Source organism: Coregonus clupeaformis, unplaced genomic scaffold (genome assembly GCF_020615455.1).
Source record: "Coregonus clupeaformis isolate EN_2021a unplaced genomic scaffold, ASM2061545v1 scaf0949, whole genome shotgun sequence".
Taxonomy (NCBI): domain Eukaryota; kingdom Metazoa; phylum Chordata; class Actinopteri; order Salmoniformes; family Salmonidae; genus Coregonus; species Coregonus clupeaformis.
In genome coordinates, this window is record NW_025534403.1 from 75,575 (window position 1) to 92,083 (window position 16,509).

A 16,509-nucleotide genomic window follows, 5' to 3' on the forward strand; every position below is an offset into this window, starting at 1 on the left:
TTGATTGTCATGCTATTTGCCGACCTTGCCATGACCTTTTACAATCCAGAGCTATAGAGATGAGTCACGAGTGTCACCTTTGTCTTTTAGCTGTTTTTCAGCCCTCTGTTTTGCTAGTCTGGTCCCAGATCTGTATGTGCTTTAGCAAACCCTTCTATCATTGTGTGTCAAGTTGGCTAATGCACAAACAGATCTAGGAACAGGCTACTGTTTCCTCTCTTGTCATTTATCATTGTTGTGAAAGGTATTAATGATGAAAGGTCTTGACATGAAAGATCTGAATAAAAACATATTGCTGCCTGTAGACAAAGGCCAGTCTAAGAATCTGGAATCAAATGAGCGGCACAATGCACTAGAAATAAAGATCCAGAATCTGAGAATGTGACAGTGCCAGTATCAATGTCTAAATGACGTAAATGTAAATGTAGACAAGGTCCCGTTCAGAGGGTATGTCACATACCATACAGTAGTTATTGTCACAACTTCCTCCGAAGCTGCCTCCTCTACTTGTTCGGGCAGGCTTCTGCGTTCGTCGTCACCGGCCTTCTAGCCACTGCCGCTCCATATCTCATCATTCCATTTGTTTTGTCTTGTCTATTTCACACACCTGGTTCATATCCCCTCATTAGTACGTGTATAAGTGTTCCCTCTGGCCCTCTTGTCCTTGTGGGTGGTTGTTTAATGTGAGGAGAGAGTAGCACGGTTGAGCTACGTGTATCTTGTATTGCCGGGGTATATTTTCCCCGTGCCTGTTTTTGTTCCAGTGCGCCTGTTTTGCGCTATCCAGCATAACTCTGTACTACGGAATAAACTCTGTATTCTGTGATTTACCCTCCTGCGCCTGACTCCTTCAAATCACCTATCACAGTTATCTACATGTTAATTGTCTCATCACTAGCCTCACTGTAAGTGGATCAGTCTTTCACACACACAGCGCTGCGCTCCAGTGGCCACATTTTCAAAACATTTTCATTTTAGTCATTTAGCAGACGCTCTTATTCAGAGCGACTTACAGGAGCAATTAGGGTTAAGTGCCTTGCTCAAGGGCACATCGACAGATTTTTCACCTAGTAGGCTTGGGGATTAGAACAAGCGACCTTTCGGTTACTGGCACAACGCTCTTAACCACTAAGCTACCTGCCGCCCCAAAAGCAGTAGAAAACACAGGCATCATCAAGATCCGAGGATTTTAATTCATTTAAATACACTGAACAAAAATATAAACGCAACATGCAACATTTTCAAAGATTTTACTGAGTTACAGTTCATATAAGGAAATCAGTCAATTTAAATAAATAAATTAGGCACTAATCTATGGATTTCACATGACTGGCAATATAGATATCCATCTGTTGGTCACAGATACCTTTTAAAAATAGGTAGGGGGGTGTGGATCAGAAAACCAGTCAATATCTGGTGTGACCACCATTTGCCTCATGCAGCGCGACACATCTCCTTCACATAGAGTTGATCAGGCTGTCGATTGTGGCCTGTGGAATGTTGTCCCACTCCTCTTCAATGGCTGTGTGAAGTTGCTGGATATTGGCGGGAACTGGAACACGCTGTCGTACACGTCGCTCCAGAGCATCCCAAGCATGCTCAATGGGTGACATGTCTGGTAAGTATGCAGGCCAGGGAAGAACTGGGACATTTTCAGCTTCCAGGAATTGTGTACAGATCCTTGCGACATTGGGCCGTGCATTATCATGCTGAAATATGAGGTGATGGATGAATGGCATGACAATGGGCCTCAGGATCTTGTCACGGTATTTCTGTGCATTCAAATTGCCATCGATAAAATGCAATTGTGTTCGTTGTCCATACAGTGAGGGAAAAAAGTATTTGATCCCCTGCTGATTTTGTACGTTTGCCCACTGACAAAGAAATGATCAGTCAGGTTTATTTGAACAGTGAGAGACAGAATAACAACAAAAAAATCCAGAAAAATGCATGTAAAAAATGTTAGAAATTAATTTGCATTTTAATGAGGGAGCTGAAGGTTCGAGTTGCCAAATGTCAGCCTCAAAACCTTAATGACTTGGAGAAGATCTGCAAAGAGGAGTGGGACAAAATCCCTCCTGAGATGTGTGCAAACCTGGTGGCCAACTACAAGAAAAGTCTGACCTCTGTGATTGCCAACAAGGGTTTTGCCACCAAGTACTAAGTCATGTTTTGCAGAGGGGTCAAATACTTATTTCCCTCATTAAAATGCAAATACATTTATAACATTTTTGACATGCGTTTTTCTGGATTTTTTTGTTGTTATTCTGTCTCTCACTGTTCAAATAAACCTATTAAAAGTATAGACTGATCATGTCTTTGTCAGTGGGCAAACGTACAAAATCAGCAGGGGATCAAATACTTTTTTCCCTCACTGTAGCTTATGCCTGCCCATACCATAACCCCACCGCCACCATGGGGCACTGTTCAGAACGTTGACATCAGCAAATCACTCTCACACACATTTTACATTTACATTTTAGTAATTTAGCAGACGCTCTTATCCAGAGCGACTTACAGTTAGTGAGTGCATACATAATTTTTTTATTTTTTTCATACTGGCCCCCCGTGGGAATCGAACCCACAACCCTGGCGTTGCAAAGCCATGCTCTACCAACTGAGCTACATCCCTGCCGGCCATTCCCTCCACTACCCTGGGCCAATTGTGCACCGCCCCATGGGTCTCCCGGTCGCGGCCGGATACGACAGAGCCTACACTACGACATCATACACTGTCTGCCATCTGCCTGGTACAGTTGAAACCGGGATTTATCCATGAAGAGCACACTTCTCCATCGTGCCAGTGGCTATCGAAGGTGAGCATTCGCTCACTGAAGTCAGTTACAATGTCAAACTGCCATTAGTCAAGACCCTGGTGAGGACGATGAGCATTCAGATGAGCTTCCCTGAGATATAATTTCTGCACAAACTGTCAGAAACTTCGGTTGTGCAAACCCACAGTTTCAGCACCTGTCTGGGTGGATGGTCTCATACGATCCCACAGGTGAAGAAGCTGAATTTGGAGGTCCTGGGCTGGCGCGGTTACACGTGGTCTGCAGTTATGAGGCCGGTTGGACGTACTGCCAAATTCTCGAAAATGACATTGGAGACGGCTTATGGTAGAGAAATGGCAACAGCTCTGGTGGACATTGCTGCAGTCAGCACGCCAATTGCACGCTCCCTCAAAACTTAAGACATCTGTGGCATTGTGTTGTGTGACAGAACTGCACATTTTAGTGGCCTTTTGTTCCCAGCACAAGGTGCACCTGTGTAATTATCATGCTGTTTATTCAGCTTCTTAATATGCCACACCTGTCAGGTGGATGAATTATATTGGCAAAGGAGAAATGCTCACTAACAGGGATGTAAACAAATTTGTGCACAACATTTGAGAGAAATAAGCTTTTTGTGCTTATGGACAATTTCCAGGATCTTTTATTTCAGCTAATGAAAAATGGGACCAACACATTACATGTTGCGTTTATATTTTTGTTCAGTGTATATTAAAAAAGACAAGACAACAGAGAAAGATATCCTATCAACTCTTTAAAGCTGATATAATAGGAACATTCAATTTGTACATTTACAGTAATGTAATACAGTAAACAATAGCAACATTCAACAGATATAGAATATTCTACTTTGTAGAACATGGTACCAATGTTTTCAATACACACGTCCTGTGTACTTACATTACCTGTGGTCTCACAGCCTGGTGCATTATCACTACTTAAATATGGTAAAATCAAGATCACATAGCAACTGGTTTTCTCTATAATCAATGTATATTAAATAAAGGCAACATATGCTTCATATGAAAAGGTAAAAGAGAATCAAACAAGTCACTTGAGTAAGGACACTTTGTGGTATAAGGCACTGAGTTCGGTCCTGAGTTTGCTGAAGGATGGCCGGTTCCTGCTGTCGTACTGCCAGCAGCGACACATAATGGCATACACATCTGGAGGACAGGAGTTTGGGGCTAGCATCCGGTATCCTAGGAGACGGGACAGTAGAACATGATTGGACATCAGGTTGGCTTCACCTGGGGTTTATCCAGAGGGGTGAAATGTTTTGGACTCCTGTATAGAGCTGACCTAACTCCATATTCTACCCAGAGTCATGTCTGTTCTATACACTTCTACAATATTGCATCTCCACTCCTAAAATAGCTACATGGACAATCTGAGTTAACCTTGTATCCTTATTGACCTTTTTATTTTTGCACCATCTATGCACACTCACGGGGTCCTACACACTCACTCCAACCACTCACTCACACCTAATATGCACATACATTTATACTGACTCTACACACACGCACTCACATACAAGCTGCTGCTACTCTGTTTATCTTATATCCTGATGCCTTGTCACCTTATCCCTATACATACAGTGGGGAAAAAAAGTATTTAGTCAGCCACCAATTGTGCAAGTTCTCCCACTTAAAAAGATGAGAGAGGCCTGTAATTTTCATCATAGGTACACGTCAACTATGACAGACAAATTGAGGAAAAAAAATCCAGAAAATCACATTGTAGGATTTTTTATGTATTTATTTGCAAATTATGGTGGAAAATAAGTATTTGGTCACCTACAAACAAGCAAGATTTCTGGCTCTCACAGACCTGTAACTTCTTCCTTAAGAGGCTCCTCTGTCCTCCACTCGTTACCTGTATTAATGGCACCTGCTTGAACTTGTTATCAGTATAAAAGACACCTGTCCACAACCTCAAACAGTCACACTCCAAACTCCACTATGGCCAAGACCAAAGAGCTGTCAAAGGACACCAGAAACAAAATTGTAGACCTGCACCAGGCTGGGAAGACTGAATCTGCAATAGGTAAGCAGCTTGGTTTGAAGAAATCAACTGTGGGAGCAATTATTAGGAAATGGAAGACATACAAGACCACTGATAATCTCCCTCGATCTGGGGCTCCACGCAAGATCTCACCCCGTGGGGTCAAAATGATCACAAGAACGGTGAGCAAAAATCCCAGAACCACACGGGGGGACCTAGTGAATGACCTGCAGAGAGCTGGGACCAAAGTAACAAAGCCTACCATCAGTAACACACTACGCCGCCAGGGACTCAAATCCTGCAGTGCCAGACGTGTCCCCCTGCTTAAGCCAGTAAATGTCCAGGCCCGTCTGAAGTTTGCTAGAGTGCATTTGGATGATCCAGAAGAGGATTGGGAGAATGTCACATGGTCAGATGAAACCAAAATAGAACTTTTTGGTAAAAACTCAACTCGTCGTGTTTGGAGGACAAAGAATGCTGAGTTGCATCCAAAGAACACCATACCTACTGTGAAGCATGGGGGTGGAAACATCATGCTTTGGGGCTGTTTTTCTGCAAAGGGACCAGGACGACTGATCCGTGTAAAGGAAAGAATGAATGGGGCCATGTATCGTGAGATTTTGAGTGAAAACCTCCTTCCATCAGCAAGGGCATTGAAGATGAAACGTGGCTGGGTCTTTCAGCATGACAATGATCCCAAACACACCGCCCGGGCAACGAAGCAGTGGCTTCGTAAGAAGCATTTCAAGGTCCTGGAGTGGCCTAGCCAGTCTCCAGATCTCAACCCCATAGAAAATCTTTGGAGGGAGTTGAAAGTCTGTGTTACCCAGCGACAGCCCCAAAACATCACTGCTCTAGAGGAGATCTGCATGGAGGAATGGGCCAAAATACCAGCAACAGTGTGTGAAAACCTTGTGAAGACTTACAGAAAACATATGACCTGTGTCATTGCCAACAAATGGTATATAACAAAGTATTGAGAAACTTTTGTTATTGACCAAATACTTATTTTCCACCATAATTTGCAAATAAATTCATGAAAAATCCTACAATGTGATTTTCTGGATTTTTTTCCTCATTTTGTCTGTCGTAGTTGACGTGTACCTATGATGAAAATTACAGGCCTCTCTCATCTTTTTAAGTGGGAGAACTTGCACAATTGGTGGCTGACTAAATACTTTTTTCCCCCACTGTATCTACTACCTCCATCACTCCAGTCTCCCTGCACATTGTAAATATGGTATTGGGACTAACTGACCCTGTATATAATATGCTTACTTACTTATTGTGTTCTTCATATTTCTTCTTATTTCTTGTGTGTTTTTTTGTAGTATTACATTGTTATTGATTATTGCATTGTTGGGTTTTCAGTTTGCAAGAAAGGCATTTCACTGCACTTGTGCATGTGACATTAAAACTTGAAACTCCTACAGAGCATGAAGTACAGTCAACTCCAAATTCTGACTAATGTGTTAGAAATCTCATTGACTAGCTGTACCTTTCTCCACCTCGTCCCGTGTCTGCTGGTTGGTCATGTTGGTGTAAGGGGTGACTCCCCTGGAGAATATCTCCCATAGGAGAACTCCAAAACTCCACACATCACTCTCTGTGGTGTACCTCCCTGAAACACAGGCAGGGGGCAGCATTGAGACAGCTTTTCCATTTGACGGTGATCCTGGAGAGATCCCATACCCATTCAACTGTCCTACTACTGTATGCTATTCCACAATCACAGCCTGAGAAAAGTAGTGATCGAGTTTTGAAAATGAAGCTTCCTCTAAGCCCCAAATGGTATGTTCTGACATGTTCTGACAGAACTCTGTTTCACAAGCACTCCAACCCCAGAGAGCACAGTTTAGTGTGTCTGTTAGAGACAGATGATATTTCAGAGAAATACAAAAGCAGTACACTGATCACAGGGTGAGGAATGATGGCTGAGTTGACAGGTTGTTGCCATGTCTAGTGGGTTATCTCTAGCCTTGGGATATGCAGATAGAGATTGATGAATAAAGAGAGGAGGGGAGAGAAAGATGATTGTCAGTGTTGTGGCCGGCAGGCAGGGCCAGATGGGACGTACCATAGTTGAGGGCTTCGGGGGCTGTCCATTTGACAGGGATCTGTTTGAGGCCCCCAGTGGCAGAGTAGACCCCATCCTGCTGCTCGCGAGACATCCCAAAGTCACTGATCTTCACCCTGCTTTGTTCTCCCACCAGACAGTTACGGGCTGCCAGGTCCCTGCAGAGAGAGAGAGGAAAAGAGAGAGAGAGAGAAAGGGGGTAAGGAAAAGAGGAGAAAGACAGAGAGCAAGAGGAGAGGGGGCGATATAATCGAAGTGGAAGAGATCGGTAGAAGACAAGCCACAGAGAGAGAGAGAGAAACAAAAGACAGACGATAAATAAGTGAGAGAAAATCAGCCGCTCTTGTCATCTGTGGGCTCCCTGATGCAGGGTGTAGTACTGAGCGGGGGCAGTTTGACATGCAGTGTTAGGAGGAGTGATAGGGGTAACGGGGCTGGAGCATCCAGCCTGGATGTGCCCCTGCTGGGTTAATTATCCAGCACTCCTCTGATGAGCCAGGAGCCAGGGCTCTGAGCCCTCTGTCCTCTGCTCCTCTACTACCTCCACAGAGACACAGCAGCTTAACACTCCTAAGGTCGTTCCTACGCTACAGGCTCCAGTAACCCCTACACACTGGGTTAACTTCACTGTCCTGAAAACCTCGATCTGTTTCATCATCTAGAATAAATTGTGCAATCAAAGGCAATGTAATCTTGTCACATTGTATGTCAGCCTTCATTCAGCTCCATGTCTGAGAAGACTAGATCCATCTCCCTAGCCTCTCACCGGTGGATGCATTTCTTGCTCTCCAGATACTCCATGCCAGACGCCACATTCTCTGCCATTTTCACCAGCATATTTGACTTCAGGTTGTGACCTTCACAGCGCAGGAAGGACAGGAAGTCTCCCCCTGGCAAAATAGACACACACACAGTCAAGCACACTTTATTAGTCCATTGTAATGATAGAATGTACTGTAGCTATGGTTAGAGTGTAAAGGCTCTCGACAGATTGGCTCACCCTGTACCAGCTCCATAATGATATAGATGGGTTGTTTCTGTGTGCACACACCAATCAGCTTCACTATGTTAGGATGGTCATACTGCTTCAGGATCCTGCACAGCAGAGAGAGAGCAAGGTCAATGTGAATGAGAGAGAGACTGAGAAAGAGAACGAGAGAGGGAGAGAAAGAGAGAAAGAAACAGACTGACCTGGCCTCCATAAGGAACCTGTTCTTGTGTTCTGGGGCCAGGTTCTCTCTGCAGGCTTTCACAGCTACCGGAGTGTTATCAGAAAGCAGACGACCACTGTACACCTCCCCAAAGTTACCCTGGACAACAGACACACATCAGGCTTCATTTTGTATCTTGGCTAAAACAAAAACAGAACGCCAACCTGACAATCATAGTCTCTCATAACTCCAAACAGACATTCCACAGGTGGTGAGCTCACCCGGCCAATGCTCTGCCCCAGGATGACATCATCGTGTTCCAGAACCCACTTGTCCTGGAGGTAGAGAGACAGAGGAACCAATCAGAGACACAGGTGCTGCTGTTCCTTCTGAATGGGTAGACTCTCTGTGCAGCCTGTTAGAGGCATTTCGGACCAACTTCTAAAACTGCATTGTAAGAGTGTAAAATATGTGTGTGTGTGTGTGTGTGTGTGTGTGTGTGTGTGTGTGTGTGTGTGTGTGTGTGTGTGTGTGTGTGTGTGTGTGTGTGTGTGTGTGTGTGTGTGTGTAGAATTGAGACCTTGTAGTGTGTGCAAAACACTGGAGACCTTTTGATGCGCAGCAAGGTTGGTAGTACAGTATGCATGAAGCTCTATACTCTAGAGAACATTTGAATGCAGGCATGGTAATGTATGTGGGTGTGGTATGTATAGCACTCTGGAGGAGGTTGGAGAAAGTATGAGTATGTGGATCTTGGGAGCTCATTAAAATCTGATGGATCCTAAGTGACTGCAAAACGCTGAGACAGCTGGTACACAGAGTGGTGAGCAGAGCAGGTGGATGTTTAGAGTCCATTCACTTCCAACATGCTCAGGAGGGGCAGAATAGAAGCCTGACCGCATGCAGGCACAAACACAGGGTTTTGCACACACTACAAGGTCGCAATTCCACACACACAAAAAACATAGGCCTACATACACTGCTCAAAAAAATAAAGGGAACACTTAAACAACACAATGTAACTCCAAGTCAATCACACTTCTGTGAAATTAAACTGTCCACTTAGGAAGCAACACTGATTGACAATAAATGTAACATGCTGTTGTGCAAATGGAATAGACAACAGGTGGAAATTATAGGCAATTAGCAAGACACCCCCAATAAAGGACTGGTTTTGCAGGTGGTGACCACAGACCACTTCTCAGTTCCTATGCTTCCTGGCTGATGTTTTGGTCACTTTTGAATGCTGGCGGTGCTTTCACTCTAGTGGTAGCATGAGACGGAGTCTACAACCCACACAAGTGGCTCAGGTATTGCAGCTCATCCAGGATGGCACATCAATGCGAGCTGTGGCAAGAAGGTTTGCTGTGTCTGTCAGCGTAGTGTCCAGAGCATGGAGGCGCTACAAGGAGACAGGCCAGTACATCAGGAGACGTGGAGGAGGCCATAGGAGGGCAACAACCCAGCAGCAGGACTGCTACCTCCGCCTTTGTGCAAGGAGGAGCAGGAGGAGCACTGCCAGAGCCCTGCAAAATGACCTCCAGCAGGCCACAAATGTGCATGTGTCTGCTCAAATGGTCAGAAACAGACTCCATGAGGGTGGTATGAGGGCCCGACGTCCACAGGTGGGGGTTGTGCTTACAGCCCAACACCGTGCAGGACGTTTGGCATTTGCCAGAGAACACCAAGATTGGCAAATTCGCCACTGGCGCCCTGTGCTCTTCACAGATGAAAGCAGGTTCACACTGAGCACATGTGACAGACGTGACAGAGTCTGGAGACGCCGTGGAGAACGCTTCTGCTGCCTGCAACATCCTCCAGCATGACCGGTTTGGCGGTGGGTCAGTCATGGTGTGGGGTGGCATTTCTTTGGGGGCCGCACAGCCCTCCATGTGCTCGCCAGAGGTAGCCTGACTGCCATTAGGTACCGAGATGAGATCCTCAGACCCCTTGTGAGACCATATGCTGGTGCGGTTGGCCCTGGGTTCCTCCTAATGCAAGACAATGCTAGACCTCATGTGGCTGGAGTGTGTCAGCAGTTCCTGCAAGAGGAAGGCATTGATGCTATGGACTGGCCCGCCCGTTCCCCAGACCTGAATCCAATTGAGCACATCTGGGACATCATGTCTCGCTCCATCCACCAACGCCACGTTGCACCACAGACTGTCCAGGAGTTGGCGGATGCTTTAGTCCAGGTCTGGGAGGAGATCCCTCAGGAGATCATCCGCCACCTCATCAGGAGCATGCCCAGGCGTTGTAAGGAGGTCATACAGGCACGTGGAGGCCACACACACTACTGAGCCTCATTTTGACTTGTTTTAAGGACACTACATCAAAGTTGGATCAGCCTGTAGTGTGGTTTTCCACTTTAATTTTGAGGGTGACTCCAAATCCAGACCTCCATGGGTTGATAAATGTGATTTCCATTGATCATTTTTATGTGATTTTGTTGTCAGCACATTCAACTATGTAAAGAAAAAAGTATTTAAATAAGATTATTTCATTCATTCAGATCTAGGATGTGTTATTTTAGTGTTCCCTTTATTTTTTTGAGCAGTGTATATACATACAAGAGCACCCCCTGACTCACACATCTCCCTACTCCCACAGACATAAAGTTAATCCCACAGGTCCAATCAACACCAACACACAGGACCGGAGACACGGGGCCCCATTAACACTTTGCTAGGCCCCTGACTTCTCAACCTGTTAGAAGCATTAAGCAACAGCCTCTTGTCCCACAGCACAGAATGAGAAGGGCAGCTGAGGGTTTTTACAGTAGTCCTGCAAAGGACAGATTTAGAACACCATCTGAGATAAAATGGTATGTAATTCATCTGTAAAAGGGACAGTCTCAGTATGACTCCCTGATAAATGAAAGACAAAAAAATTAAAATAAAGGAGTCCATTATGTCATTACAGTACTACTAGAGAAAGATAATAACTAAACATGTGGGAGTGTAATTTAATCATTATTTAGGTAAGTGAAACGTTAATATTTAAGAAATACTTAGACAAATACATTATTGGAGAACCTTGAATTAAACACACTAAAACAAAACAAGGGACCTTTCAACAAAGGTAAAACAGGATCTACAATAGATTACAGTTTACCTGTTTGTTTGTTTGTGTGTGTGTGTGTGTGTGTGTGTGTGTGTGTGTGTGTGTGTGTGTGTGTGTGTGTGTGTGTGTGTGTGGGCAGCAGGTGTGTTACCTTTAGGACAGGTCTCTTCAGGACAATGTCAGACCTCTTGGTGACGTGTTGGTGTGACGAGACCAGGTGATTCATCAGCATGGGAACGGTGTGGAATCCCTCTCCATCCAGGCGGTACATATTCTAAACACACACACTTTATAACCATACAAAAACTGTACAGACATGATCATATTGTAAATACACACACACTCACGTCTGTGCTCTGGATAAGGAAATGCCTGCAAGAGCCAGCCCAGTGGACAGAGAGGACGTACTCCTGTTTGCCCTGACTCTGTCTGACCAGGAAGTCTCCATCGCTCCTCAGCAGCTCCTGGACCTCCAGCCTGGGGATGACGCCGTGGTACCAGTCCTGCTGCTCCAGGGGGCGCTCTACCTCTGGGACTGGGGACAGGGCAGGGGGAACCTGGAGGGGGTTCACACAGCAAGGTCAAGGGGGGACCTGGGCATGCAGCGCCCACTGAGACTCATTCATAAATCATTGAGAGATTAGTGCGGTTTGAGATGCAAGAGACTCACATCTCTAGATGAGATTCAGCACAGGGAGAACAAACACTACTAAAGTACATCAAGGGTTACTTTTTTCACCACAACCGGCAATCAGAGTTTACCCACCTATTTTTTTTCAACTACATCACAGTAGAATAAATAGACAGGGTAACAATACACTGCTAAGGAGACTAGATACAAGGTAGATACAGCTACAAAATACATTAAATCAGGAGATACAAAATACACCGCTCAAAAACAATACATCTCTAAAGACCACACATGGATAGCTAGTCTTTTAATTTTTTTACTACAGACAACATGGCGCCAATTCAAAAAGATACTATTGTTCAGATGAAAAGATAAGGCATACTACAACATTTTGAACAAACATCTCTAGAGATAAGATAGATAAAAATAGAGGAAAGCCAGATGAGTAACAAGGCGTTTCACTACCGGATTCCTACTCTGAACAGTTAGGCTTACAGAGAAAACTATTACTTACAGAGAAAACACAACCAATTGCTGTTTGACAAGGGAACAGTCTGACTGTCTGACTAATAGACAGAGACAGATACATCAAAGGCAGTAGGTGGGGGAAACAGAACTGGTCCATCTGTGAGAGGGGTGATCACAATTGATGCCTCATTGACCATCTATGGCCATAGTTGACCGTGTGTGAACATAACAGATTGTGTATGCTGCATCAGTGGTATGACTATAACTGACTGTGTACTATGTATGACCATAGCTGATTATTTATGAACACTGACTGTGTACGTTACATCACTGACCGTGTATTTGGGTTTGAACAGGCCGCTAAGGTGGCTTATGATGCCGTCCACACTGAGGTTTCTGAGGCCGTCCCTCTCCTGAAACAAAACAGAGCACAACCATCATCAACCTCTCTTTTAGGAATGCTCATCACCACCACTACCTGTCTTTATAATAATGTGTAACAGCACTCAGAAACACTTGACATAATCCACAGATGAGGAGAGAATGTTACAAAACATTACACAAATGATGAGAAGAGAATGTCAAAGAACAAAATACTTGTTTGCTTTAGGGTGGCTCTGGATAAAACAGCATTATGAAAATGGGTGAAGGAATGTCAACACAATGACACAGCAAAGTATGCAAAGCACCAGAATCCTCAATCATGCCTCTGTTTCAATAGAGATGGCTGTGTCTGAATGAGATGAGGATAGGTTTTTCTCAGTACAGAACAGACTGGTTGAGTCAGTGTAGTTCAGATGCCTTCTAGTTTAACTGTAAGGTTACATAAGGGCAATTCCACGATAGCAGTATGACGCTGAGATGTTTTACTTTCAAAGTATGCCAAACAAAAACCATTGATTGTAAAGTTAAACAAGTCATACAACTATGCACAAGCACTACTTTTAAACATTTACACAGAATTTTACAAAAACACATTTACTCGAAGATCAGTGCAGATGTAAAGTTTGGTAACAGAATGACGGTAAAATCTTCAGTTTTTTTATGTGACCACATTTTCCAAAAACTCGGTTAAATATCTACTCCAAATTAAGATTAAAAGGTGTCAGCTATGAAACGACACCTTGAGTTTGAAAAAATCTATTTTGGATATTTAAGTACAGTAAGTGAAGTGGATTAACACCCGGTAACAGAGTGACGGTAACAGAATGACATCATGGGTCCCTGATCTGTACTATACAGAAATGCATTATCTTCATGGTGATGTATCCTGAATAGGTATACAAATGTAGAAACATGTTATATCCTCCTTTGCATGTTTGGGTATTATTCTACATACTGGCTATTATTCTAATGAGCTCCACCCCAAAACGAGACAACATTTGGTTGGTCCGGACCGCACCAAATCTGTACCAATCATAGACGTCTATGTTTCACAAGTTTGTACATTACAGTATAGTACAGTACAGCAGAGTAGAGTTCAGTACAGTACTATACAGTAAATTATACTGTACTCTAGTGTGCTCTACTGTACTGTACAGTAAAGTACTGACCTATACTCTGATTTTCTTTACTGTGCTGTACTCAATCAAATCAATTTGTATTTGTCACGTGTAGACTTTATCGTGAAACGCTAGCTTACGAGCCCTTCCAACGTTGCAGAGCTAAAAATAAGAAAATAAGAAAAATACAAATAGTAACACAAGAGGAATAAAATACACTAAAATGAAGCTATATAATGGCAGTACCAGTACCATGTCACTGTGCAGGGGTATGAGGTATTTGAGGTAGACGTGTACATAAAGGCAGGGTAAAGTGACTAGGCATCAGAATAGATAATAAGAGTAACATAAAGAACAGAGTAGCAGCAGCATTTGATGATTGTAAAATGTGTGTGTGTGTGTGTAGTGTATGTGAATGTGTTGGTTTGTGTGAGAGTGTCAGTGCAATGTTTGTGAGTGAGTCTACATATAGTGTATATATAGTATTGTTAGTGTGCATAGAGTCAGTGCAAGATAGGGTCAATGCAGATAGTCCGGGTAACCATTTAATTAACTATTTAGCAGTATTATGGCTATTTAGCGGTCTTTAGCAGCCTTTGCTTATTCCTAATATTTAGGATTGAAAATAGTTGAGCATTCTATATATGCCTTCATTAACATTTAAATAGACTCAGCTTTGATTTGATGTGCTCCTATGAACTTCACATTTTAGTGCTCATATGGCTTTTTACATGGTGGCATTTTATAAATGGCCATAACACCAGGGTTACAACACAACCTGCATGGGAACTTTGATGCAATTCACTTTACTTTAGTAATCTGGTACTACTGCGTGTTTATAGAGGGGACGACAAACCAATTAACCTTTTGTTTCATTTCTTTCATTTTCATAACAATGTGATTTCAAAAGCTTTTATATATCGCCCACTGATTTTCATAAGCCCACAGTACATTCACTTTTTAGTGATTACGTATTTGTCTAACTTAGAAAGCAGCAAACTACCAAGCTAATAAACTAAAGTACACAACAATCACATCTGATAATGAATGAGCAGAACCTGAAAAAACAATGGAGAACTAGAAATGAACTTTTAGCCCATTTCAACATGTTTTACAAGATCTTACACAATGAGTGCAATCACAGGTCAGGTTCCCACGAGAGACAAGACAATGAAACAGAAGCAAGGGACAGAGATAATCTCAACCACAGGAAGCATGGTATCTCTTTCAGATGAGTGGCAGTGATCAGATATACAGAGGGTGTGTGTTTGACAGATAGAGAGAGAGAGAGAGAGGGCCTACACTAGAGGTGATGGAGGAGAGGGAGATACGGTCCTCTTCCAGCCCCAGGGCAGGTGGGGGTTCACTGGACCCCAGCCATTCCAGCTTCCCCTTCAGCAGCAACCTCTGGGCCTCCAGCCTGGTTCTAGCTCCCAGGGACAGCATCACCTGCTGTCGGCTCTCCTCCAGCGCATGCCTCTTACTGAACTGATACACCCTGCAGAGAGAGGAGCAGCCTGTCAGCTCATCAACAAAACATTGTGATGTTACTGTGAAACAATGTGTCTCCATTTCAACATAATAACAATTCCATTGACTGTCGCCTCACTGTCAATATATTTACAGCATAACTGACATGTCTGATGGTTTTACATAAGAATGCTGGTTAACTGGCCCATCTCCTACACCTTAGCCATGACCATATCACTTCTGCAGGACACTCACCAACAGTATAGTTTAAATGAGATATTCTATAGGGGAGAAGTAGGGTTAAAGATGCAGTAAGTCATGTCAGAAGCTAGCAGATTCATTACTTACCAACAGCTGCAAATTCCAATGAAACCTTTTGAAGTTCACTTTCCTTGCTTTGTCTAACAACACTATCATGAATCTAGTAAATACGTTTTGTGGGTCAGAGTGCAGTATTTATTTAGTTCATAGGACAAACATTTGTTAGCATGTTTCTCACACTGGCTTTAGCCATGGAGGGAGCAGACCTGCCCAGGCAAGTGCAGGGGGGTTGCCTAGCAACACGTGCCTTGGAAGGAGACTTCTTCATAGCGTGAGAAATTCCCATGATTTGTGAATCTGTTTGGAACAAACAGCTAGCGCGACAGCTAAAATGGCTTTGAAAAAATATTTCAGCTAATAGGGAGTATCTAACAAAATAACAACATTATGGCATTCACTAAACACAAACTATTTACATATAATAGAAATGTGGGTATATTTGTGGACAAAATTCTTACTTACTCAGCCTTCAAATATTGCACTGCTACATTAACTAACATCACCACTTGGGTAAAAGAGTTCTTTACTAATCCAGGAAGCATTCAGTCACTCCTGTCTGTCTCTGTTGATTTCCAAAGTGTTTCATCAAACCCATGACTCCTTAAGAAGAGGCATGTTTCCCTCGGCACCACTGAACATTAGCCTCGTGTCAGTCAACACAGCTGCTCCATCTATGCACTAAGAGCTTATTAGTCACTTCTAATAATAATGGACAGGCATCTAAACCAAGACAAATGAGAGGACAAGCTTGAAAAGTCTCCTCATATCACCATGTTATATTCATAAGGCATAGTGAGTCTGTCCCCCAGAGAGCATCCAGCTTAGCCAGCCATAGCAGAGAGGAGAGGAGAGCAGACTAAACTACTCTGATAGGACAGACTGCCTGCAGATGAACACCACCATTGAGAGGAGATACACCAACACACTGCAAAGATATGACGCAGGGCAATGCCAAAATACATGACTCCATTTTTTTCAGTCAGTGTTGGTGAAGACAGTGGTTTGGTGCAGTCAGAGCCAACTTTAT

General features: G+C 43.5%; 1 protein-coding gene across 3 annotated transcripts in view; it reads right to left on the minus strand.

The window, feature by feature from the left end:
- Nucleotides 1–3,526: 3,526 nt before the first annotated feature.
- Nucleotides 3,527–16,509, minus strand: part of LOC121558013 (tyrosine-protein kinase Fes/Fps) — a 30,644-nt gene continuing 17,661 nt past the window's right edge. For all 3 annotated transcript variants that reach the window (XM_041871501.2, XM_041871500.2, XM_041871499.2), the window contains 11 exons: nucleotides 14,994–15,189; nucleotides 12,525–12,602; nucleotides 11,438–11,647; nucleotides 11,242–11,364; nucleotides 8,309–8,362; nucleotides 8,068–8,186; nucleotides 7,877–7,971; nucleotides 7,643–7,766; nucleotides 6,877–7,034; nucleotides 6,298–6,420; nucleotides 3,527–3,994 (listed from right to left, as the gene is read on the minus strand). In XM_041871501.2, the coding sequence (XP_041727435.1) occupies nucleotides 3,843–3,994; nucleotides 6,298–6,420; nucleotides 6,877–7,034; nucleotides 7,643–7,766; nucleotides 7,877–7,971; nucleotides 8,068–8,186; nucleotides 8,309–8,362; nucleotides 11,242–11,364; nucleotides 11,438–11,647; nucleotides 12,525–12,602; nucleotides 14,994–15,189 (1,432 nt within the window). In that variant the 3' untranslated portion in view covers nucleotides 3,527–3,842. The remainder of the gene's footprint in view (nucleotides 3,995–6,297; nucleotides 6,421–6,876; nucleotides 7,035–7,642; nucleotides 7,767–7,876; nucleotides 7,972–8,067; nucleotides 8,187–8,308; nucleotides 8,363–11,241; nucleotides 11,365–11,437; nucleotides 11,648–12,524; nucleotides 12,603–14,993; nucleotides 15,190–16,509) is intronic.